Source organism: Bactrocera tryoni, unplaced genomic scaffold, assembly GCF_016617805.1.
Source record: "Bactrocera tryoni isolate S06 unplaced genomic scaffold, CSIRO_BtryS06_freeze2 scaffold_7, whole genome shotgun sequence".
Lineage (NCBI taxonomy): Eukaryota > Metazoa > Arthropoda > Insecta > Diptera > Tephritidae > Bactrocera > Bactrocera tryoni.
The window spans coordinates 14,477,459-14,502,246 of NW_024396366.1; the positions used below are offsets into that span (position 1 = coordinate 14,477,459).

The 24,788-nt window shown below is 37.2% G+C and overlaps 2 protein-coding genes across 3 annotated transcripts; both read left to right on the plus strand.

The window, feature by feature from the left end:
- Positions 1 to 4,543: 4,543 nt before the first annotated feature.
- LOC120781750 (zinc finger BED domain-containing protein DAYSLEEPER-like) lies at positions 4,544 to 5,461 on the plus strand. Its single transcript, XM_040113981.1, has one exon. The coding sequence runs from the start codon at positions 4,719 to 4,721 to the stop codon at positions 5,358 to 5,360; it is 642 nt and encodes a 213-aa protein (XP_039969915.1). The 5' UTR covers positions 4,544 to 4,718; the 3' UTR covers positions 5,361 to 5,461.
- Positions 5,462 to 15,268: 9,807 nt separating this feature from the next.
- Positions 15,269 to 17,583, plus strand: LOC120781524. 2 transcript variants are annotated; one of them, XM_040113745.1, is made up of 3 exons: positions 15,269 to 15,584; positions 15,749 to 16,164; positions 16,241 to 17,583. In XM_040113745.1, the coding sequence occupies exons 1-3, from the start codon at positions 15,482 to 15,484 to the stop codon at positions 16,439 to 16,441; spliced, it is 720 nt and encodes a 239-aa protein (XP_039969679.1). In that variant the 5' UTR covers positions 15,269 to 15,481; the 3' UTR covers positions 16,442 to 17,583. The 2 variants fall into 2 exon arrangements, with proteins under 2 accessions (XP_039969679.1, XP_039969680.1); XM_040113746.1 differs by having other exon boundaries at positions 15,847 to 16,164.
- The last annotated feature ends 7,205 nt before the right edge of the window (positions 17,584 to 24,788 follow it).

Consider the following 24,788-nt stretch of genomic DNA (forward strand, 5'->3'; position numbering starts at 1 on the left):
CGGACTTTTAGAGGTTTGGTTAAGAGATTTGTAACCAATAGCCAATGATAATGTGCATTTCCTCTCAATTCCTTTGAGTGTATGAAATAGAGTGGGGAACAAATTTGAGGGGAAGGAAACTTTTACAAACGAAACTTTATAGAGCGTCTACTGTAAATATAAATACATAATGTTGTAGAAATAATATGTTGTAATATGTTTCAAAAGTCTTTTTATTGTAAATTATTTAATATATGAAATATTTCTCCTTCATCTGAAGATTCACATTTTTGGAAATCGTACATATTGACATTAAACAGTTTTAACATTTTATTGGATGGATTAAATGTTGTACACGATCCACCATTTCGATTTAATGTAAATCGGACCATCAAGATGCTTTGCAACATTTTAATGGATAGTCTATTCCGCAACTTATTTTTTATGACATTATAGACGGAGAATGCACGTTCTACACTAGCGTTTGAAATTGGAACAGTGGCAAATGCTAATCCGAATTTTGAGATATTTTCAAAACGTTTACAGCCAGCTGCATCACAGTCATTATACACTTAAAAATAAAAACCAGCTGAAGAAGAGGTATTTGTCCAAATTTTATTGCTTAATTGGTTCCACTCAGACTCGATGTCATTTTTTTTACCATATATATGAGTTCGCTGAATGTAATTTAATATTGGTTTTATATTGGGTTTGACTTGAGATGTAGCAACTCTTGGGTGCAAATCAGCAACAGTTTTCAACAATGATAAATTATCCGGAAGTTTTTTCTGAATCTGCTTGGCCAGAGAACATAAAAAGGTCTTGCATCGTTCCCTGACATCCAACAGATTCTTTTAGTCAAGTTCTTGAGATATGGTATGAAAATCAAAACCAAAATACATTGAAGCTGTATGCATCAGATGTTCCTGGAAATTATATTCTACCAGTTCAGAGTCCACCAATTTTTCCAATTGTGAAGGAACAACAAGTCGTTTAAGCAAATATTTGTATAACAAAAACAAATTCTCAAACAATTTGACAGGTTCAGCATGGTTACTTTGAAAAAGTAAGTTTAATTGCGTCACATGTTTTAATTCGGTTTGTAAAAAAATCAATAACGCTTTAAAAGGAAGCCGCCGCATGATATCATAAAGCTGTTCAGCCATGTAACATTTGTCATCAGATTTTGCAATAGAAAAAAACAGCTTTAATTCCTCCCACTGCTCCAATATTGTGTTGATAGCTTGATAACGAGTGAGCCAGCGAGTTCCGCTAAGTCCTTGGAGTTTTTTCGGATCAGTATTATTATTCATGGTTTCAAATAATTTTCTGTAATAGTCCAAACGTTTAGGACTGTACGAAAACCAGTTATGGGTTTCTCTTACAAGAAATTCTAATTGGCGTGGTAATGACTCAGCCGCCTTTTCCGCGCATAAATGCAAAGAGTGGCAAACACATTTGACAACAATTGAATCAGGCAGTTCTCTTTTAAAAATAGCAGTCACCGAGTTATGTTTACCAACCATAACGTTTGCTCCATCAACGCCGATTCCGATCATATTTTCAATTTTTATGCCATCCTCTTTCAGTTGATTGACAATTGCTTCATGCACACTTTTTGCATCACATTCAATTATCTGTATTATTCGATAAAAAGTTGTAACAACTTGCTTTGCCTTGTGTGAAGGAAAGCGAATCATAATGCATAACACTTTTTGAGTAGAAAGATCAGTACTTTCATCGATTATAATGGAGTACGGAAAATCTCCTATATCTTCAATCAAAGCTTCGAGCATTGATGGACCAAGTACATTTTTTATTAGCATTGAACACTTAGTTCGATGAATTTTTAAGTTTTTTAGACCATCTGATGAAGGATCTAATTGAGGGAGTATACTAATTAAATGATCTACAGTCAACAAAGAACAGTGCTCAACGATAAGGTAGCGATTTTCAACTCGGCAATTTTCATGCTTTCTGACAAGACAGGTTTATATACTTCAGAAATAGATTTACATGCTTTTGCTGATTTTTCCCAGGCTGTGGCTTTTTTATGTTTTTCAGTTTTAGCGTGATTAACCAGGTCTTTTTTGTGGGCTTTTAAAACTACACGGCAATATTTACAGGTCGCCGATGACTCACTGTTAATATCTGGTGCAAGCCAATCTGCAATAAAAACATAAATTATAAATAATTTTATTGAATTATCAATTGAATGACACATGCATAGTTGGGAAATATAATCACAACATGCTTTGATTTTGGTGAAAAGATAGGGAAACATTCAATCATGGCAACACCAACACTACTCATTTAATATCTGAAAAGACCAAAGCAGCCAAAGCATAAAATGATTTGAAAAAAAAAACAATCAATTTTTATAAAATTAAATACTGGCTCTATTCAGACTAATGACTATGATGCTCATCATATACAATGTGGATCTTATTAAATCAACTTTTTTAAAATGGCGGGCTCAGAAACTGATCACACATTTATCGATGCAACTGTGTCCGAGATGCCAAGTTTAAGCAGCGATGCACGTCAAAACTCAGCGTTGGCCAACGTTGAGCAACGTTGAGTTAGTCTGAACAGAACATTGTTCAAGTATGCATTATGTCTAAGCCCGAAATAAATTTTGAAAAAGTCATAACATGTCAAATATCACCACCACCGCTGACCAGATCACCCACTCTAACAACTACCTGTATACCTAACTAAATAAAAAACAAAACCTTTTTTAATTTTATTGAAGAACGAGTACTGCCGTACAGCAGTAGTTAGATGACGCCTATGGTACTCTAATAAAAAATTATAAATATTGAATTGAATTATTTGTCTTGATCATTTATAAATTACAAACATGCAATGAAATCTATTTACCTTTTAGTTCTGGATCTGTTTCCCAAATCTTCGTGTACTTTTGACTGTACGTTTTCTTATTTTTATTGTCCTTCGGCATCTTTAACAAATTTATTTTCGACACCCAATACAAACCAAAATTGAAATAACAACTGTCGTAAGGTAATGTCAAACATACCAACACACGCCACCATATGCACAGGTTTTAAAATAACCGCCAGTGGCGCCAGTATTGCCGCCAGTCACCACAGAGTGGTTGTAGAATTACGAACTAGATATCGTTAGAAGTCGGTAGGTCGAGAAATAAATATTAATGTCTCTGTTGGCTACATTGGTTTACACCACAGCCATTTTTATATTTATCTTATAAAACAAAAAATAATAATGTTATCAATTTAAAAATATTAAAGAGTCAAAAAATCCCTGAAAATATCCCTAAAAATTTTAAACCCCTAAAAAAATCCCATCTCACATATTTACCCCCTAAATCTGGGGGGAAAACCCCTAAGTTGGGAACACTGATGTAAACGCATGCGCGCGTTCAGAAATTTTTCATCACTTATTAATATACTTATTACATGTGCGCGCATTGACTTGTTCATACATTCATATATACTTATATGTACATATATTTGCATACATTGCCGAATAATGCACAAGCATACAAACTAGAGATGGCAAATATTTGAGTACCTGTGACTTTGTCACTGCTACTTAAAAATCACTGGTCACAGTTGTGACAAATTTCCTAAAGTAGCAGTGACAGGAATTAACGAACAAAGTAGCAGTCACAGTATCACATGATAAATTGCGACTGTGACAAAGTAGCAGTCACAGTATCATATGAAAAAGTTGCGACTGTTGCAAAATAGCATTCACAGTGTAACATAAAAAATTGCGACTGTGACAAAATAGCATTCACCGTGGAACATAAAAAATTGCGGCTGTGATGAATTCATATTCATTAAAGCTATGAATTTTCCTCAATTTTAGATATGTAGAAATTGGTTAACATAAAAAAGTTAATTTATCTTTAAACTGTAATACTTATGTTTAAATTAAATTGATTATAGAAACCTCAATGCTGTAGTAAAGCCAATTATAAAACTTTTAATATTAAAATTGCATCAATTTATATTGTAATTTAAAAAATCTTATAAAAAGTATTTTATAAGTAACGAAATATTTTTAAAAGTATGTTTTCGTTTACTTTAAATAGTTTCTATTGAGTATCCTTATATTGAAAAAAATCCTTCAGAGAATATATTTATTGTGACTTTAACAATGTGCGTCTTAAAAAATAACGGATCGTTTACATTAATTTTTGTACGAAACGGTTACAAATCAGTTTGCTTATACGTAATAAAAATTAAAGATGTCTGTGTCAAAAAGAACCAAAACAAGTTATGTGTGGCAATATTTTAAAGAGGTGGATGCTGTTTTCGCAAAATGTGATATTTGTAAATCCAAAATATCATATGTATATAACGTCAACATCAAATTTAAAAAAACATATGGAACGGAGGCATCCTACTGTTCGATTGGAAATGGTAATATAATTTTGAAGTTATTATCAAATAGGTATTGTGAAAATGTTTTTGCAGTCGGAAATTACGCCAGCGCCGCAAAATGCGCCTGTTACTTTTGAAGAGGATATTCCATCAACTTCGACTGCATTACCAAGGCCTTTATCTTAAACTAAGATTTTAAATGTCGCGCGGCTAAAATCAAAAAGTGAAATAACAAGCAAGTTATTGCAGCTCTTTACGGTGGATTTGCAACCTTTCTCTATAGTTGAGGACAAAGGTTTTCGGGAATTTGTAACAGCCCTAAATCCATCTTATGACATTCCTAGCAGACATGTGATTTCAAAATCAATGATTCCTGCATTGTATGAGGAATGTAAACATAAGGTGCGAGAAATGATTAGGAGCGGGGAAAAGTTTTGCATTACCACTGATTGTTGGACATCGCGGAACACGTCTAGTTCCTTTGCTGTAACGGCACATTATGTCTCCGAAAATTTTGAACTAACGTCAGTGCTTTTATCGTCATCCCAACTGAGGCAAAATCATACAGCTGAAAACGTAAGTGAGGCGATACAACAAATCGTAAGTGACTGGAAAATTAACGAAAAAATATTGCTAGCTGTGTCGGACAATGCTAGTAACATAAAAAGTGCAATAATTAATAAGTTAGGTTGGAAGCATTTTGGATGTATGGCTCACACAATTAATTTAATTGTAAAAGAAGGATTACGCATTCCTGAAGTAGAACAAGTAACTGATAAAGTTAAAATAATAGTTGCTCACTTCAAGAAAAGTACTTCAGCGAATGAAGCATTTAAAAATTACCAGCGCAACAGCGGTAAAGAACCTCTAGAATTAATTCAACAAGTTGAAACGAGGTGGAACTCCACACTGGCAATGTTGGAGCGATTTTCGGAGTTGGAGGAAGCGGTGAAATGTACTTTGGTAATTATAAATAAAAATTTACCTATATTAACCAGCGACGAGTGAGCGACTGTTGCTGCTTTGTGCAAAATTTGTAAACCATTTCGAGATGCCACAGTAAGCATTAGTGGTGAAACATATTGCACAGGTTCGCTGGTAATACCAATCGCAAAAGGTCTATTAGATGTGTATAGACCCTTGCGAACTGAAACATTTTCAAACACTATACAAAAAGTGATTGAAATGTTTTTAAATGGAATTAGGGAACGTCTTAGCAGTTTACAACACAGTAATCCACTTACGGTAGCTACTTTTCTAGATCCCAGATTCAAATTAGTGGCGTTGACTGATGAATCAGCAGCTCATAACACAAAAAAACTTATAAAACGTTATCTAATAGATATGCGAGGGGAAGAAATAGAATTTCAGACTGAAATAACAGAAGAAAATATTGAAAAATCGGTATCAATATGGAGTTCTTTCGATAAATACGCTAATGAACATAACCCACATAGTAGCGTAGAAGCAAAAGCCATTATTGAAATTCAGCGCTATTTGGAAGATGGCCTGGTTTCCCGTAGTTGCGACCCATTTCATTGGTGGCTTGAAAATAAATACAGATACCTTAAAATGGCAGAATTAGCCAAAAAGTATTTATGTGTTTTAGCCTCCTCCGTTCCTTGCGGAGAATTTTTCCCAAAGCGGGGCAAATTGTATGTGATCGTCGGTAAAGATTAAGCGAAAGGAATACTGAAATATTGTTGTTTTAGAATACAAATGGAAAATATTTACAAACATAATATTTTGGTCTTCTTTTCCATTTAATGTAAATATTTTTAACACTATTTAATTTTATCTTTTATGTATATACTTCATATTTGGTGATTTTCTAAAAATGAATTAACTATGTTAATTTCTGTTTATTCTAATAAATATGTACATTGTACCTAAATGAAAAAATGAAACAATTTTGTTCTACTTCATTGGCCTATGTCTGTTACAATTTTTATACTAGTCACAGTCACAGTTTAAAATCACTGCTACTACAAAGTCACACTCACAAGTAGCAGTGTTCTTTAAAAGTCACAACATCGCCCATCACTAATACAAACATACATATGCGTACACATAGGCGAAGCTGCTACAGCGGCAAGGGGTGACAATCGGCGGCCATTACTTTACTTATGCCATAGAACTTCTATTGCTACGGATATGGAAATGACAACGAAATAAAGCAAATATGCATATTTCTAAATGTCATTAATTTCTTTGAAGAAATGAATGATCCTGAGAAGTATAGTCTTAACTTTTCAACGGCCAACGCAGAGCGTTTCAACCAAAAGGAATTCATTCATTAGAATCACCACTCAGAAGTCGTTTTATCCGTTGTAAGCGAATGATTTTCGAAGAAACATCATTTCTAATATGCCATAAGACAAAATTAGAAATGAACTTATTAACCTTACGCTGTCAGATAAAACGAAAATACTTCGTCATCGTAGGTCGATTTCCAAAAAATGGACCAACGCAGAGTATTTCAACCAAAGGTCACATAAAATAGTTGAGAATTCGCAGAAATGAAAGACAAAGGAAAGAAAAAGCAGTATAACTTCAATAATGCACAAGCATACAAACATACATATGCGCAGCAGCAGCAAGGAAAGAGTTAACAATCGGCGATCCATTGTACATTTCTTTCTGCATAACCAAATCATAATTAGGACAACGCAATTCAAGTGTCAATGGTGGTGTTGGTGGTTAGCGCTTGGAAAGTGACGACGAGGACGTTGGAGGTGCGTAGTTCGAAGCCCAACAGAATTGATTTTTTAATTGAAATATGTCACCAACCAAAAATTTGAACATTGTTCTACAAAAACAACAACAGCATAAGCATGGCAACATTGTGTTGTTGGTAGAAAATCCGAGCTGTGCCGAAAGAAACGAACAAACGATCGCCGATTGTCACCGCTTCGCTTGCTGCTCGAACATCTTCGCAGACAAGGTTGCGTAGATTCATATTGAGCAAGGTTGCGCAACCTGAATCTATCGCAACCTTTTCCGAACTCGTATAAGAAGTATAACTTCAAAAAAAATTTCACTTTAAACAAAATATTAAAATTTCATTGAAGTGACTGGTATATGTAAGTATGGGCACAACGAAATTGTGTACATACAAAATAGACAACTACGTTGTTTTGTGTACATGCCGGCCATTGCTATGTCGCTGCCTTCTAACAAATGTTCATGTAGTAGGATTCACGACGCCATTTTTAGTTCATTGTCGTGCTGCTGCAGTCTGTCGCGCTCATTGTGTTCAGCACTTCATTCGAAGTTTTTTTTTACGGGTTGAGTGTAAAATCATAATGCCGAATTTCAAAATTCCAACCAAAATGCAGTTGGAAGAAACCCGTAATAGGGGCCTAAATTTAGATTATAATGTAAATCAATAAAGTTTACATATACCTAGTTCTATTAATCTACCATACGCTTATTTGTTGTAAAATGAATATATCTTGTGGTTTTTTTTAATATCTGTTTCAAAAGATGTATTTAATATTGTCCAATTTCTACATCTACTCCTATACTCGTACAACTCTTTCATACCATTTTGGTTGTGAAGTTTAATGCTTGTGGCGTATTTAGTCAGTGTGTTATCGCACTTTCAGTAGTTTTCAACATAACCGTTATATGGGGAGTAGACGTGGTTATTATCTGATTATACAATTTTCACAGCGTATGAAGAACTTTTAAAAATAATATTTCTATTGACGTTTAAATAGCTTCAGCAGATTGGAAGATACAGACATTAAACCATTTAAGGGCGCAATTTGGCTGCGATTTCGAAGAGCATCCCCCGATTTCGGGGTTAAAATGGGTATGTACGGATAGAGGAGGTCCTCCAGATCAGGAATATATATAAGTAGTAGCCGAATTTTACACTTATATTTTTAACTTTTATATCCACTAACACTTCTCTAATTTGTTTCTAATCATTTATTTTATATTAAATAGTGAAAAAATAACTTTAATTCCATATCAAAGTTTAGTTAAAGTCCATTTATTCATAAAATAAGAGAAAGGTTGTAAACAAGCAAAAAATTAGTGTCACTATATAATGGAATAAAAGTAAGAAAAAGGAAAGAGTATGACGTCATAACTAAATTCATTATCCTGTGACGAGTAATGTAAAATCTTTCAGAATTCTCATTATCTTGATAAATCACGGTGTTGGATCGGCCAGGGTTATTTTTTTTGAAGCGCCGCCGAAGGCCGTCAACGCAAAACGGAGTTCAACGCAAAAGAACTGAGCACGCCCAGGTCTTGGTCCGACCAGGGTTATTTGTTTTCTTTATTCCTTTTGGTTCTTCTGTAAAATATGAACGTAAGGTAGCACTGATTTTTAGTTAGAATGCAACTCTTTTGTTATTATGTGAACAAAAATAATTGAACAAAAGTTAAATGTTGAATAAAGGTAATTTTTGTATTAAAAGGCTATTTCATATAAAATAAATGGTTAGAAACGAATTACTGAAGTGTTAGTGGATATAAAAGTTAAAAATATAACTATAAAATTCAATATAAATGGGAGAAACACGCATTTTAAATAGTTGAATTTTTGAAATTTAAATGCAAATATCTCAAAAACTGCAACTATAAATATAGGGATGCCATTCTAAAATTTACCCCGGAATTTCAGCCAACAGATGTTTCTTTCTATCGCGATTCACTATACCCAAATACAGTTCTATACCTTCAGACAAGGCGACTACTTTTCGTGGGACTTCTTCAACCTCAACTCTTTTCCTGAGGAAAATAATTCGAGCTGCAGAACTTAATCTAGCAGGTACCATCTTCTATAATACTGTATATCTGCTAGAGTACGTTTATGACATTGATATCATTGGTCTCAATATCCACACCTGCTTTCTCCAGACTGGATGAGGAAGCGAAGCAAATGGATCTGGTAGTGAACAAGGGCAAGACGAAATATCTCCTGTCATCAAACAATCAAACGTCGCACCTGCGACTTAGCTCCTAAGTTACTATTGACAGTCACATCTTCGAAGTCGTAGATAATATCGTCAATGTCAGCCTCCAAGACCAGGTGGAGAAGTCGTTGGCTTCGATTGGAATCTCCAATCGGGCCAAGCAGCGAAAAGATAAAACGATTGGAGCACTGTGGTAAACTCGGCTATTACCGCGTAAGCGGTGTCTAATACTTAACTCACTAAATAATATATTCGCAACAAACATTGATAAAACCTTAAATACACACACAGTTTCTGGAATCCGAATGAAAGTGGAGTCTTTGTCACAAGAGTTGCAAAATTTAGCCTCCATGGTAAAACTTGGCTGCTAGAGTTCGCCGAGGCCCGAAATATGATTATCTGTAGTACCAGATTTCAGCACGTGAACATTTATCAGCTATTTGACTTCTCCGAATAGAAGAGTTCAAAGCCAGATCGATCATGTTGTGATAGATGGATGACATGTTTCTAGTATCTTTGATGTGCGTAAGCTCTGAGAACCTAACATCGACTATTTTGTTGTAGTGAAAATACGCGGCCGCCTCTCTATATCCAAGCACGCCCGTCAACAACTACAGAGAAGGTTTTCTACTCCAATTGTCCTCGTGCCCCTTGGCCTACCAAGCAACTTTACAATCGATCATAACACGTGCGCGTCGAGATTTGAAGAGAGAAGCGAGATGCAGTTGCAGGCAAAAAAAAAAAGAGAGGCCGAAATGCGTGAGTATGAAGAGCTTGACAAGATGGCCGACAGGGGTAATGTTCGAAAATTTTACGAAAAGATGGGGCGACTAACAGGAGGTTTCAAGACCGTGGCATACTCTTGTATGACCCGCAGAGGTGATCTAGTGACTAATTCTCAGAGCATAGTAAAATTAGGAAGGAAACACTTATCCAACCAGCTGAATGGCAGTGAAATTATAAAGTCAGGAAAAAGCGAACCCGATTCCACAATCGGTGACGATGAAACAGACGTTCCATTTCCCGACCATGAAGAAGTTCGAATAGCAAAAAACCCGCCTGAAAAACAACAAAGTGCCGGGGGCCAATGTATTGCCGGCGGAGCAATTTAAACACCGCGCAAAGAACTGATAAAGAGCAGGCATTAGTTTCTTTGTAGAATATGGTCGGACGAAAGAATGCCCAATGACTGGAGTTTAAGTGTGGTCTGCCCAATCCATAAATCCCACAATCTGCGCCAACTATCGTGGGACAAGTTTCCTCAACAACGCATATAATGGTGAAATTTTAGTTTGAATGAAATATGGGAACCTAAAAAAATAGCGACCCCTTAGAGTTAAGCTACAGCGCCTGGCTTGAGAGAAGATTTTTTGTTTGTCAATCACTAACATTTGAGGGGGTGAGAGTTAAAAAAATAATTCAAAAATTTTTTTGAAGCACCCTAGTGTCCCTTCTCATTTCACGGTTCTTTTTTAAGATTTTGAAGCACCCTAATAACCATACACCACCATTTTGTCGATTTTAAAGCTCGAAAAGGAGCTGCATTTATGCCGCTATGTCTGAATTTGGAATCCCCGCAAAATTTTTACGACCATGTAAACTTACAGTACCAAAAACTCCGTCAAGATCGAGAAGAACCTCTCCGAGCAGTTCGATACCAAACGAGGTTTCAGAAAAACCGACTTTTCGTCCGACTTCTTCAATCTAGCAGAAAATAATCTTTTATAAGAGTGTAAAGCTACTGGCGATATCATTGGCCTCACCACTCGCCTCGCTAGTTCTGCTTTCTCCAGGTTGGACAAGAAAGCAAAGCAAATGAGTCTGGCAGTGAACGAGGACAAGGTAGGAGATTATTTTCCTGTCATTAAACAAATAGTCATCGCACTCGCGACTAGACTCCCACGTCACTGTTGACAGTATTAACATCAGAGTCGTAGATAATTTCGTCTCTCTTGGAACCAGTGTTAACATCAACAACAATATCAATCTCTTGCCAACAGGTGTTACTTTAGACTAAGTAGGCAATTGAGAAGTAGGGTCCTCTAATGGACGATGACAACATTTGATGAGTCGACGTTACAAATTTTCGAGAGAAAAGTTGTGCTGAAGATTTTTGGTCCTTTGCGCATTGGCCACGGCGAATACCACATTCGATAGAACAATGAACTGTATGAGATATAGGACGGATTTGACGTATGTAGTTCAGCGAACTAAAAAACAGCGGAAACACTCCACCTTTGAAAGTATTCAAGGAGGTACCCACCGGGGGAAACAGAGGAAGAGGAAGACCTCCTCTCCATTGCAAAGACCAGGTGAAGAAAGACCTGGCTTCGTTTGGAGTCTCAAAAGAAAGCCACTTAACAAAACGGAGAAGCGGCTGGCGCACTGTTGTTAACTCGGCTACAACCGCGTAGGCGGTTCCTACGCCAGTAAAGAAAAAGGAGAAGTTTTAAGATAATAAACTTTGCCCCAATTCCAGATAACGTTTAGTTTTCTTCTATCCAGCACGCCAATTAAAAAATCGTAAAAATGAAAACCGAGAAATCGCGCATCAAAGTTGCCAAAATTCTGATTATCAACAACCCTGAGATTTTAAGCGTTACACACCTAATAAAATCGCTAGCCGGCAGCACTAGGAGAAAGACAAAGGAACGTTGTTGGCAACATGAAAGCCAATCTGGCGCCCGGTCATTAACTTCGCAACATCGATATCTCAGTCACTGCGGCAGTATAGCAAGGCATCACATTCGACGCAAAACTGTTGCAATATAAGTAACAGCTGAGCATCTTAAGAAAAATAACAGTGTCGCAATATTGCTGCAGTTATTTGCTTGTCCGAACATCCCCGTAGTTAAACGCAGCCGAGGAACGTTCAATCATGTCATAACACTACACTCGTAAGATAACAGGATGCCTCCTGATCAATGTTGCCATATCTTCCGTTAAAAAAATCCGACAACGCTTACCTTCAATATCGAATGGCGTTATACACTAGGGCGGGTCGATTACGGACTTTTTTCGATTCGGGATTTCTAATAGTGCGGAAAAGTTGCCTTAGTACTTTCTGATTCCAATGCAACTTTTTGTTTTGAGATCGGATTGCATCTTAAACCCCAACTCCGGATTTGAAATTTCGGAAATTCGCCTAAAATCGTGAAACTGTCTACCTAGCGCCTGAAATACGCATCTCATGGCAAAATGTATAAAACAAAAATTATTTGTCACGTGTTCCTCCCAAGCCCAACCCAACCAACCAACCATATGTCAGGCTTGTTTTAGTCTGAATCTGTGTCAAATTTATTGATAAAATCAGATTTTGTACTAAACTTTGGCACTTGTTGCCTAGATTTCAGTGTAGAGCGTATAAAACGATCACGAGATTGGGGGACAATAACTTTAGAAGATGCCTCTGTCACCAGTTTGACGGCTCTCTCGACTGCCACGGTGTGAGAGGGGAATTCACTAACTTCCCATACCTCTGCAGTGTCTCCCGATAGCCCTTTTATGAGTTCTTCGTTAGAAACTGAACAAAGAACTGGTGGAACAGTCAAGGTAATAGTCTTCCAGTTAATCATATCGTAATAATTATTAGCTTTGAAAAAATCTTTATTTCCTTTGTTGGTTTGTCAGTAGAAATGTATAATCTCAGAATTCTCTTTGCACAGGTGAGCCAGCGAGATTTGCACATGTTACCTGGATGCATCGACGCTAAATCTGAGGAACATTGACCGGAAATAACAGCTTCTGATATTTTATAGAGATAAGCTTGGTCTGTGCTAAGTTGGGTCGGATTAATAACCTCAGAAGGTAATTGGCAGGATGGAAAACTTTCATATTTGACAACAGGCAACTTCTCACAATCAGGGAGCAGTTTACCTATGTCGTCAGAGAATGTATTTGGACTCTTTGAAACACCATGTGTACGAAAGGAGCACGAAATGGAAGTTCGTTGAAATGTAGAAGACAAACAACCCACTGTATTGGCCTACCTATTCTTTCTTCTAGTTTCCGAATGATTCCACCTTTCCAACCTGTGTTCGTGTTGGTGCCATCAGCACCGACAACTTCTAGATGTTCCACATCAACTGAATTGTCTTGTAAATGTTGCCATATTGCTTGCGTCTCATCCTCAGCTGACCCGGAAGGAGAGGTGACGTGGCCAAAGTAATGACAACCAGGTTCCGCTATAAGAGAAATATGTTCCTCTTTGACAGTGTCGCGCTAGTACTTTTCACCTTCGCTGACTTGTGTAAGTGTATTGTCTTTGCGGCCGTCAAAATACAGCCCATATACAGAGTCAATACTTTCGGTGTTTTGGAGCTTAACTCTAACACTTTTTTTTGCCCGACTAATCTTGCATTTGTCAGTGACAAAGCTAGCCTGATCCTCTGTTATCAAACCTGCTTTTTCAGCATCCAGAAAAGCAGATGAAACAATCAAGGCCGCTGCTCTATAACTTACTCCAAATTCTTGGGCAGCTAAGGCAGTGTGTTCTAATACTAGTGTGTTTTATTTGGTTTTAGAGGATGGAAGGGAAAATTCATCATCAGCATCGCTTTTGGAAGAATCCATGTGCGACGCACCTACATTGTTGTCGTCTGTATGAGAGTCTGGCTGATCTGAATGGTCACGTGTTCTAGCTGATACGTTTCTGGTAAGTGTTGATGTTGAATGACGTTTTGAAAGCTTTTCTTTACGTTCATTTTTCTTTGTAATCTTTTTTGTTTCAGGTAGATCAACACTTCCAATGCGACCAATTCTTCTGGTTCTCTGGTCCAAGAGCAATGGTTGATCATTGATAGGAACTTTCCTTTTCTTTGGACAAGTGCAAGAAGAAAAATAAATGCATTTACAAGCAGCGATGTCAAATAATTTTCCGGCAGAAGAGACAAAGTTGTCTCTTTTAGAGCTCAAACCTATTGGGTTTCTTAAAAACATTTGTTTAAGAGTCAGAAATTTCTTATGGTATGTGGTGAGCATTTGTACAACTCTGGTGTGTGAAACTATCGGAATAGATGACCTTTTGAAAGTATTTTCAACCTTTTTGCAACTATTTCTGTAACCTCTATACGAAATCTTTCAAACTGATAACACAAAAGAACATCCTGGTAAGTAGGTAACTGGCACTCAGAGAGATTGTACGGATATATGCCAAACACAGGACATTTCTGTCTAAATTTAAATTTAGATACAGACATTTTGAGTTCTGTGTTCTGTTGAGAGAATATAAGTGATATCACTCGGTGAAATCAACAACAAGAGTGAAGGAACTCGATGAAAAAATATTTATGTGGAGACCAGTCCGAACGTGTCGTATGGCGCAGGGAAATGAATGTAAGTGATAGAACTCGGCGAAATCACCGAAAAGAGTGAAGGAACTCGATGAAAAAATATTTGTGTGGAGACCTATCCGAACGTGTCCTTTGGCTTAGGTGAATGAATGTGAGTGATAGCACTCAGCGAAATCAACGTCAAGAAGTGTGGCCGCAAGCCACCTTTTTTTCACCTTGCGCTGTGGCGCGCCGCATTTTTGCTCGTATCTCGGGAACGGTTTGTCCTACGGCCATGAGTACCATTTCGGTAGAAAATGACGTGACAAATAATTTTTGTTTTATACATTTTGCCATGAGATGCGTATTTCAGGCGCTAGGTAGACAATTTCACGATTTTAGGCGAATTTCCGAAATTTCAAGGCCGGAGTTGGGGTTTAAGATGCAATCCGATCTCAAAACAAAAAGTTGCATTGGAATCAGGAAGTACTAAGGCAACTTTTCCGCACTATTAGAAATCCCGAATCGAAAAAAGTCCGGAATCGACCCACCCTATGATACACCCTGTCCAGAAAGTATCGGGATTTCTTCATTTAAATCTCCCGCTTATATAGAAGACAAGTCACTTTTTTTCTAGGTTTGTACAACTGTCCTTAATTATGATGCCAAAAATTAGCGCGATCTGTCAACCAGTGTGTTTACCTCATCTGTTTATGACAGTCGACCTCAGCTCTCGCGTCGAATTTGTTCTGATGTCTTCAACTAACTCAACTCGGTTTCCCTGGAGCCGCTCTTTGAATTACAAGAATAGCTAAAAGTAGGGTAGAAGGGGAAGCATTCGCCAGTGGGGCACATATGCCACCACCAATTATCTTTAAAATTAAATAAGCTATTGATAATCGAAAAACGATATTTTGTGCATTTATCGATGATCTTCCACCTCTCACTCTTTGGTAGTTTCATTATATGTACATGTGCTCGAGGACGGACGAGGTTTTATGTTTTACGGACTACCGCGAAAATATTTGGTTGTAAGTATTTTTTGTAATAACTTTTTTTGGAGGCATTAGATGACTCCGGCCAGTCATCTGAAGGTGAATATATGTATTCATCGAAATATACCTCAAATCAAGTTTTTACAAAACATCAAGAAAAAGAGATATGCGAGTATTTTAAAGCATGCTCTAACCTACAGCACGGCTTCACCTGTACAAATATACCTCAAATCAAGTTTTTACAAAACATCAAGAAAAAGAGATATGCGAGTATTTTAAAGCATGCTCTAACCCACAGCACGGCTTCACCTGTACAATGGCACGGAAGTTTGTATTTGAATATGCCACAATAAATGATATTGCCATGCCTTTATCATGGGTGGATAATGAAAAAGCTGGAATTGACTGGATTCAAGCATTTATGAAAAGTAATCAAGACTTGAGTTTGCGAAAACCTCAAAATACAAGTCTTTATCGACTGACTGTATTTAAGAAAAGCGCAGTAATGGAGTTTTTCGATAATATGCAGCATTTGCTCAAAAATAATTCATTGTCTCCGTGTGATATTTATAATTTAGACGAAACGGGTATTACTACTGTGTTGCAATCACCCAAGGTAATTTAATAGCATTCTAACCGAAATACCTACATTACATACATATAATAATATGTACCTATTTTGTATTTCATAGGTTATTTCTTCAAAAGGAAGACGAACAGTTTCTCAAGTGGCGTCTGTAGAAAGAGGATCGCTTGTGACAATGGTAGGCATTGTAAATGCTTCTGGTAACGCTCTACCACCTGTCTATGTGTTCCCTCGTATAAAGTATAAAGAACATTTCGTGAATGGGAGTCCCAACGGTTGTCTGGGGATAACAGATAAGAGCGGATAGATGACAGCTCAAGGCTTTATAGAAGTCCTAAAGCACATCAAAAATAACACTCGGTGTTCCAAGGAGAAACCAATAAGCCTTTTCCTAGACAATCACGTCTCCCACTGCAGTCTAACAGCAATCATATTTTGCAGAGAAAATGGTATTCATATGATTACTTTTCCGCCACATACGTCACACAAGCTCCAACCATTGGTTGTTTGGTCCGTTTAAAAAGTACTTAGCGACTTCGTTCAATTATTTCCTTGTATCCAAATCTGGTAGAATAATTACAATTTACAATATAGGTACTATCGCTATCTAATATCCCATTTCGGAAGGCATTTGCTGCTGAAAACATTTGCAAAGGATTTGAAATGACAGGTATAAGCCCATTTAACAAACAAATATTTCCTGAAACAGACTTCATAAACGAACCAAATGAAGAACATCCAACCGCTGACAATGATAATGAACCTATACTTCAACAAGATGCGATTTCAAATGAACCTGATGTCCTGTTTGAGCCTCCAGTCACACCCCCACCTCTTCCTAAAACTCCGGAGCAAGTCCGTCCACTCCCTAGAATTCAACAATCTAAATCTGACAAAAGATAGGGAAAATCCACAATCTTGACATCTACTCCATTAAAAGAAGAAAAGGAACGACCACAGCAGCAAAAGAAAAAACAAGCAAAGAAACCATTGGTATGAAAAGGAGTTCCGAAAATAATTAATAAAAAACGTAAAACCTACGTCGACTCATTATCTGACTTAGCAGATGCCTTAAGCTTCGCTGAATCCGACAGATCTGTTGGTTCGTGTGTAGAACCAGAGAGCCTTGGTGAGATCAAATTCGTGCTTGTTCGATTTGGTGGGCAGGTAGATAAGTTCTATGTTGGCAAGATATTGTCTGAATGTCCGAACTCGGTAACTTTTGATTTTTTAAGAAAAAAGCCAGGTTCATGGACATTTTATGAACCATGTGTTAACGACATATCCTATATTCCAAAAGATGACATTGCCCTGAAGTTGCCGGACCCAAGCCATTCCGCAGGAACGTCCCGATCAGCTGCAACATACATATTTGAAGTAGATATGTCGCAGTACAATGTATGTAAAACTCGTCACTATATCGCATTTATTTTTTATGAATTACATAGTTCTTACCGGTATACAATATAAATATTAACATATGTATTACACTTTTTTTGTCACTTTTACATGAATTAATAAAATTTAAGTTAATTTTTTGTTAAACACTGTATTTATTTCTTTACGAATTACTTATTATTTCAAATCTCGTTTCTTCACCGTCTTCACCAAACTTTCAAATATCACTTCCAACTTTTAAAATTCAAAATTTCTTTTTGCGCTCTTGTTGAGCTATATAAGCTTTATTACTTATCACTTCAATTGCAAATTGTACAATGTTTTCTTATAAATAAATATTTTTACACTTTACGCTTCTTTGATGCAAATAGGCACACTACACCAATTACTATCGCATATAGAGATATTAAAAGTTAAATGTTATTAAGCCAAAGTTAAATATATAAACTGAATGATGAAAGCCGAATAAAAAACGAATAATCTCGATATATAATGACCGGATGAAGCAAAGGATGCAACGTTCAGGAAAAATGTTCAAATAGACGTTGCGGGCAAGTTGCCTGCTGGACCGCTGGTGGACGCACGGGATGGAGGTCGGAGAAACGTAAACGGTGTATATAATTGATGTGTCGATGCGAACTTTCTAGAATGTTAAAATGGACGGTTTTTTAAATAGACGATTTCAAATAGACGATTGCGAATAGACGATGCGTGCAGCGGCGAACGTGACTTCTAGAAGAAAGAAGAATCAAAAAAAACGGCAGAGCGTCACCTTCTCGTTGGTATAAGATGAAAAATGGAACAAAAACAGTTTGGTGATGATCAATGATGCCCTAATTAACATGTTGATGTGGAGAGTGTTGTATTCACTGATCAGTGATGCCCTTTAGTTATAGTTCATCTCAACACATTGTTTAATAAATAAAAAGAAAATAGTTGTGCCACAAACTTAAAGTTGCATTTTCCTTTTGACGATTGCGCCCCATCCAACTGGCGAATTTACCCCATGGATGGGGCAGTTTCACCCTTTTGGGCATCTTGGGAAATCCGTAAAATTTGTATATAAATATGCGAGGTAATCAGAATAAAACGGTTAAAATTTAAAACCAACAAATGTAAGCTCTTACACAAAAAAAAGTTTTGAAAGACCACTAACAGTTTTTTTTATGAGAGCCTCAAAAAAAAAAGAGGCGAATGCTCCCCTTCTACCCTATATACGTAGTGCTATTTGTTGAGTGTTTGGCCAAAATTTAACACAAATACGTTGATTTAAATATTAAAATTCGACAAACACTATTGAGGTCGACCATATAAGAAGGAGATGAGAGGGAAAAAAGAAGAATTCCCGATACTTTCTTGACGGGGTGTATCCAGAATATGAAATATCTTAAAAACGACAAAAATTCATATTCACATGTATATAACTTATTATGATCGAAAGTAAGAAAGTTGGAAAACATCATCCAATTTAGGTTTATTACATTCTTTAAAAAATAAGGAGGTCAACATTCCAATTATATTTAGACGTCTTTGTAGAACTTAGCACGGTCCACATCAAAATTGTAAAATTCATTTTTACACAGCTTTACTGTGAAAAATTGCTGTAATTGTGTCTGTTGACAAATTGCTGCGATTTTTATTTTTATTCAGATGTTATGTAAATGTAAGCAAAATAGTTATCATTTCTTGCGCAAGGAATCGATCTCTTGACTTGTTACATTGATTGGGGATATGCTACAAGACGATTTTTATTTTTATTCAAATGTTATGTAAATGTAAGTAAAATAGTTGTCATTTCTTGCGGAAGGAATCGATCTCTTGACTTGTCACATTGAGTGGAGATATGTTACAAGACGTTTGAATTCTACAGTTATTTTGGCACAACATCCACATCTCGCAAAGGCTCCCAAATCATTTGATATTAATTTTTCAGGCTGTCAAATTCTATAAACTCCACATACTTTTTGTCGACATAATCTTCCTTTAAATAGCAGGAAGTTACTTTTGAATATGTTATGCTTTAAGCTATAATACCATATATACAAAACTTAATGTTTGTTATGGGGAATAGATGTATCTAAAAATTGTAAACAATACATGTAATTTTGTGTAATGGAGAAAATAAATAAAATTATTAATTTGGTTAAAGTCTCCCTAAAAACCCGCAATAAAATAAGGCAATACATGCAATAAAAAAAGATTGGCGAAAAATATCTTATTTTCCTTCTCATATTTATTTATCAAGTCATTTTGAAAAGCTTTTTTGTAACTTCGTTACCTTTTTTTAAGCTGTGAATATGTATTATTATATATACATATTCATAAGTATAGTATATACTTACTTATTTATACTACTTATGCCCGGTTTCACAGTCCATACTTAAGTTGTGATTAAGTACTGAAAATGGGAGACTTAAGCAGTGCTTAAGTAACAGCTGATTTTTGTTTTAAATTGTTTTGAATTTTTAGTTATTTGTGAAAAGAAGAATAACTAGAAATTATTTTTTGTGAAAAAAATATAGAATCGGATTGAGATTATGATTTTGACGGTGACCCAGAATGAATATGACGATAAAGATTTCCGCTACAGATTTCGGGTTAGCGAAGAAACAGCCTGGAATGTGCTCGATTGTATTCGACTACAAATTGAGCACAAAACCAAGTTGTACTTCTAATTTGCCTTATACTACTCAATTATTTATACATTTCTATTAGGAATCATTCACTATCACCAGCACAAATGTTTTTGCTTTAATTGCGCTTTTATGCTACGTGATGTATGCTGAGGACAGTTGGAGATTTATTTGAAGTATCTAATACCATGTTCAGACCGACACTTAATCACACGATTTCGGCTGTTGAGTGGTTTATCCCACTAACCTTATAAATTTATCAATATTTCGCCATACAAAAATGACAGTTCAAAATCACTTCATCGGAGTGATTTGAAACTGATCCATGCTAAATCTCTCTGTGCGACTCTGATTTTGCGCCATCTACTTGGCAGCATTGGAAATCTATTACATTATCACATCTGATTTAGACCTTATAAAAAGGAAAAAATGTAAACAAACAAATTTTTATTAGAGCAATGAATGTAATTTCTGCTGAAAATCGACTTCCCAAATAAAAAAAGCGTCCATTATTTCCATTATATGGAAAATATTTAAAAGAATACGGCTTTTATTACAAAATACTACATGACAATGTTTTCTTTCGATAAATATTGAGCGATGTAAATTCTTGAATGGCAAAAACAGCTGTTTTTAATCTTTTCAACGGCAGTAAGAGCACTGTTGGGTTATGAAATGCTTAAATGTAATCTAATCTTTTAAATTTTCGGTCTGAACATGGTATTAAGTATTTTACGGATGATATTTGTAAAACATATGTTGCCCATAACGTTGCCATATATCATAAGAAAATTTTCAAGAAATTAAGCCTTGCGTTTGACAGTGCAAACGACTACTCAGTCTGCAACAATGCTTAGCTAAAATTTTATTTGGGAACAACTTAAGTATGGGCTGTGAAACCGGGCATTATTTTTACGAGGAAAATAATACATTGCTCACATAGTAAGGGCTAGGATTTGGTGACACATATCTGGTATTCGTTGGTAGTATGGTATTTTTCTACATTATTAGAATGAACGATTTTCAATTTTGTACGTTGAAAAATTTTGTTAATCAAACATCGAATTCAGCAAATATCGCATATATGACAATCTCAACATTTTGTTGAAAGATTTAGGTTCCTTTAATAAATTAATGTAAAATACGGTGGCACGATATGGAATAAAATCTGATAAGTAGAAATATAATTAACTTCATAGCCCTAAAATCTTTAAAAGCCCTGCACTCATTTATGGGGTTTGGTGGCATTGTTATGTGTTGCATATCAATGGTTTTCTGTAGTACGTTTTCGCGGGAAGCCTAAATAATGCGGTCAATTACAACACCGAATCGAAAAGTGCTGTTGGCAAATAGTGAGAAATCCTTGACACAAACATACTGTATAAATCCCTTAATTTAAGGAAAAATATGTTTATTACTTGGAGGATGGAGACATGTGTAGAAGTTCACGCAAGTGAGGAAAGTTCTCTGGCCATATAAAGGAGCGCAAGTTTGGTGTGGGATGCGTGGTGGGAGAGAGACTCCGTCGCCGAGTACTATCATTCACTCCGGTGAATGAACGTCTAGCCACAATCCGCATCAAAGCGATGTTCTTCAACATATCGCTGATTTGCGCCCACGACCCGACGGAAGAGAAGGACGATGAGACCAAAGATGCCTTCTATGAGCGCTTGGAGCGCGCTTATGAGAGCTGCCCCCCCCACAATGTCAAAATCGTGCTTGGTGACTTTAACGCCAGGGTGGGACAAAGAAGGTATCTTTGCCAATACGGTCGGTAAATTCAGCCTCCACGACGCAACATCTCCAAACGGGTTGAGGCTGATCGACTTCACCGGGGCCTGAAATATGGTTATCTGTAGTACTAGATTCCAGAACAAAAAAATACATCAAGCTACCTAGCTGTCTCCGGATCGAAAAGCCACCAACCAGATCGATCATGTTGTGATAGACGGAAGACACGTCTCCAGTATCCTAGACGTGCGTACGCTCCGAGGTCCTACCATCGACTCGGACCACTATCTTGTTGCAGCTAAGACTCGCACCCGCCTCTCTGCAGCAAAAACCGCACGTCAACAAACACAAGGAAGGTTCGACGTCGAAAAGCTGCAATCACAACAGACAGCAGAACGATTTTCTACTCGGCTTGCACTCCTGCTCTCTGAGAGCACTCGTCAACTCGGTATAAGGGAACTGTGGGACGCCTTTTCAAACTCTTTACGTACAGATGCAACCGAAATCATTGGTTTTCGGTAAGTGCAAAAGAACAGCTGGTACGACGAGGAGTGCCGTGTCGCAGCGGAGAGAAAACAGGCTGCCTACCTCGCAACGTTACGTTCGACCACTACACGTGTGGGATGGGATAGACACCGAGAGTTGAAGAGGGAAGCGAGACGCATTTGTAGACAGAAGAAGAAAGAGGCTGAAATGCGTGAGTATGAACAGCTTGATAAGCTGGCCGACAGGGGTAATGCTCGAAAATTCTACGAAAAAATGCGGCGGCATACAGAAGGTTTCAAGATCGGAGCATACTCTTGTAGAACCCCTAAAGGTGATCTAGTGACCGATGCCCAGAGCATACTTAAATTATGGAGGGAACACTTCTCCAGCCTGCTGAATGGCAGTGAACGCGCAACACTAGGATGGAGAACCCGATTCCCCAATCGATGACGATGGAGCAGACGTTCCATTACCCGACCATGAAGAAGTTCGAATAGCAATTGCCCGCCTGAAGAACAACAAAGCGGCAGGGGCCGACGGATTGCCGGCCGAGCTATTCAAACACGGCGGCGAAGAGCTGATAAGGTACATGCATCAGCTTCTTTGTAAAATATGGTCGGACGAAAGCCCGACGATTGGAATTTAAGTGTGCTATGCCCAATCCATAAAAAAGGAGACCCCACAATCTGCGCCAACTACCGTGGGATTAGCCTCCTCATCATCGCATATAAGGTTCTATCGAGCGTATTGTGTGAAAGATTAAAGCCCACCGTCAACAAACTGATTGGACCTTATCAGTGTGGCTTCAGACCTGGAAAATCAACAACCGACCAGATATTCACCATGCGCCAAATCTTGGAAAAGACCCGTGAAAGGAGAATCGACACACACCACCTCTTCGTCGATTTCAAAGCTGTTTTCGACAGCATGGAAAGGAGCTGCCTTTAGTTAGTTCTGCTTTCTCCAGACTGGACTCGCGACTTGGCTCTCACGTCACTGTTGACAGTCATAACTTTGAAGAGTAGATAATTCGTCTATCTTGGAACCAGCGTAAACACCATTAACAATGACAGCTTAGAAATCCAACGCAGGATAAGTCTTGCCAACAGGTGCTACTTCGGAGTGAGTAGGCAATTGAAAAGCAAAGTCCTCTCTCGACGAACAAAAACAGAACTTTAAAAGCCACTCATAATTCCCGTGCTGCTATATGGTGCAGAGGCTTGGACGATGACAACAACTGATAAGTCGACGTTGCGAGTTTTCGAGAGAAAAGTTCTGCGAAAGATTTATGATCCTTTGCGCGTTGGCCACGGCGAATATTGCATTCAATGGAACGATGAACGGTATGAGATATGCGATGACATTGACATAGTTCAGCGAATTAAAAGACAGCGGCTACGCTGGCTAGGTCATGTTGTTCGAATGGACGAAAACACTCCAGCTCTGAAAGTATTCGACGCAGTACCCGCCGGGGAAACAGAGGAAGAGGAAGAGGAAGACCTCCACTCCGTTGGAAGGACCAAGTGGAGAAGGACCTGGCTTCGCTTGGAATATCCAATTGACGCCACGTAGCGAAAAGAAGAAACGACTGGCGCGCTGTTGTTAACTCGGCTATAATCGCGTATGCAGTGTCTACGCCAATAAAGAAGAAGAAGAAGTTGTTTATTATTTTACTATATTAACTTCTTACTTTTCATAAAAACGCTTAAATTTTATTTTACGACAATGATATAAGAACAATTAAAACCACACTGAAAAAGTAAGGAAGCTCTAAGATCAGGTGCAACGGAACATTTTATACTCTTGCAACTTGCAAGAATTAAAGCGATGTGAAACGTCAACCAGACGATCGGAATCTTATCATATATATAAATATATATAATATATATATGGTATCTGGGAGTTGGAGAAGTATCGACCCCTTTTATCTATTAATTATTATCACGCCACGAACTAAGAAACTGTTCCCTGAGTTAAATTAAGGAACATACATTGACCAATCATATACAAGGTCTGTCGAAAAAGAAACAGAACTGTTTCTGGTGGCGCCACCTATTGGTGGGTATATGAAATAAAAAGTTGGATCTCTTGTTGATATTTCGTAAAAATTTTAAGACAATTGGATAACTACAATCAATGTTATCGATCAAAAAGTGACAGCAGCTTTTGGTTATTGGTCGTAAAATGCAAAGAGCAAATATTAAATTTTGTTTTAAACCTGGGAAAACGTTTACTGAAACGTTTCAAATGATGAAAAAAGTTTATGGTGATCAGTGCTTATCCCGTAGTAATGTGCGTGAGTGGTTTAAGCGATTCCAAGTAGGTCGTGAGGACCTCTGTGACGATCAGAAGTCGGTCGTCTTCAGAAGTCAAAAATAAAGACAATGCTGATTTGTTTTACGATTC

Bases quoted from the DNA above. Each gene is read 5' to 3' on its own strand.
- LOC120781750 (XM_040113981.1), top strand. From the start codon at position 4,719: ATGATTCCTGCATTGTATGAGGAATGTAAACATAAGGTGCGAGAAATG.
- LOC120781524 (XM_040113745.1), top strand. From the start codon at position 15,482: ATGATCTTCCACCTCTCACTCTTTGGTAGTTTCATTATATGTACATGT. The intron at 15,585-15,748 runs GTAAGTATTTTT...TCTAACCTACAG, and splicing joins TACCGCGAAAATATTTGGTT to CACGGCTTCACCTGTACAAA. The intron at 16,165-16,240 runs GTAATTTAATAG...TGTATTTCATAG, and splicing joins CTGTGTTGCAATCACCCAAG to GTTATTTCTTCAAAAGGAAG.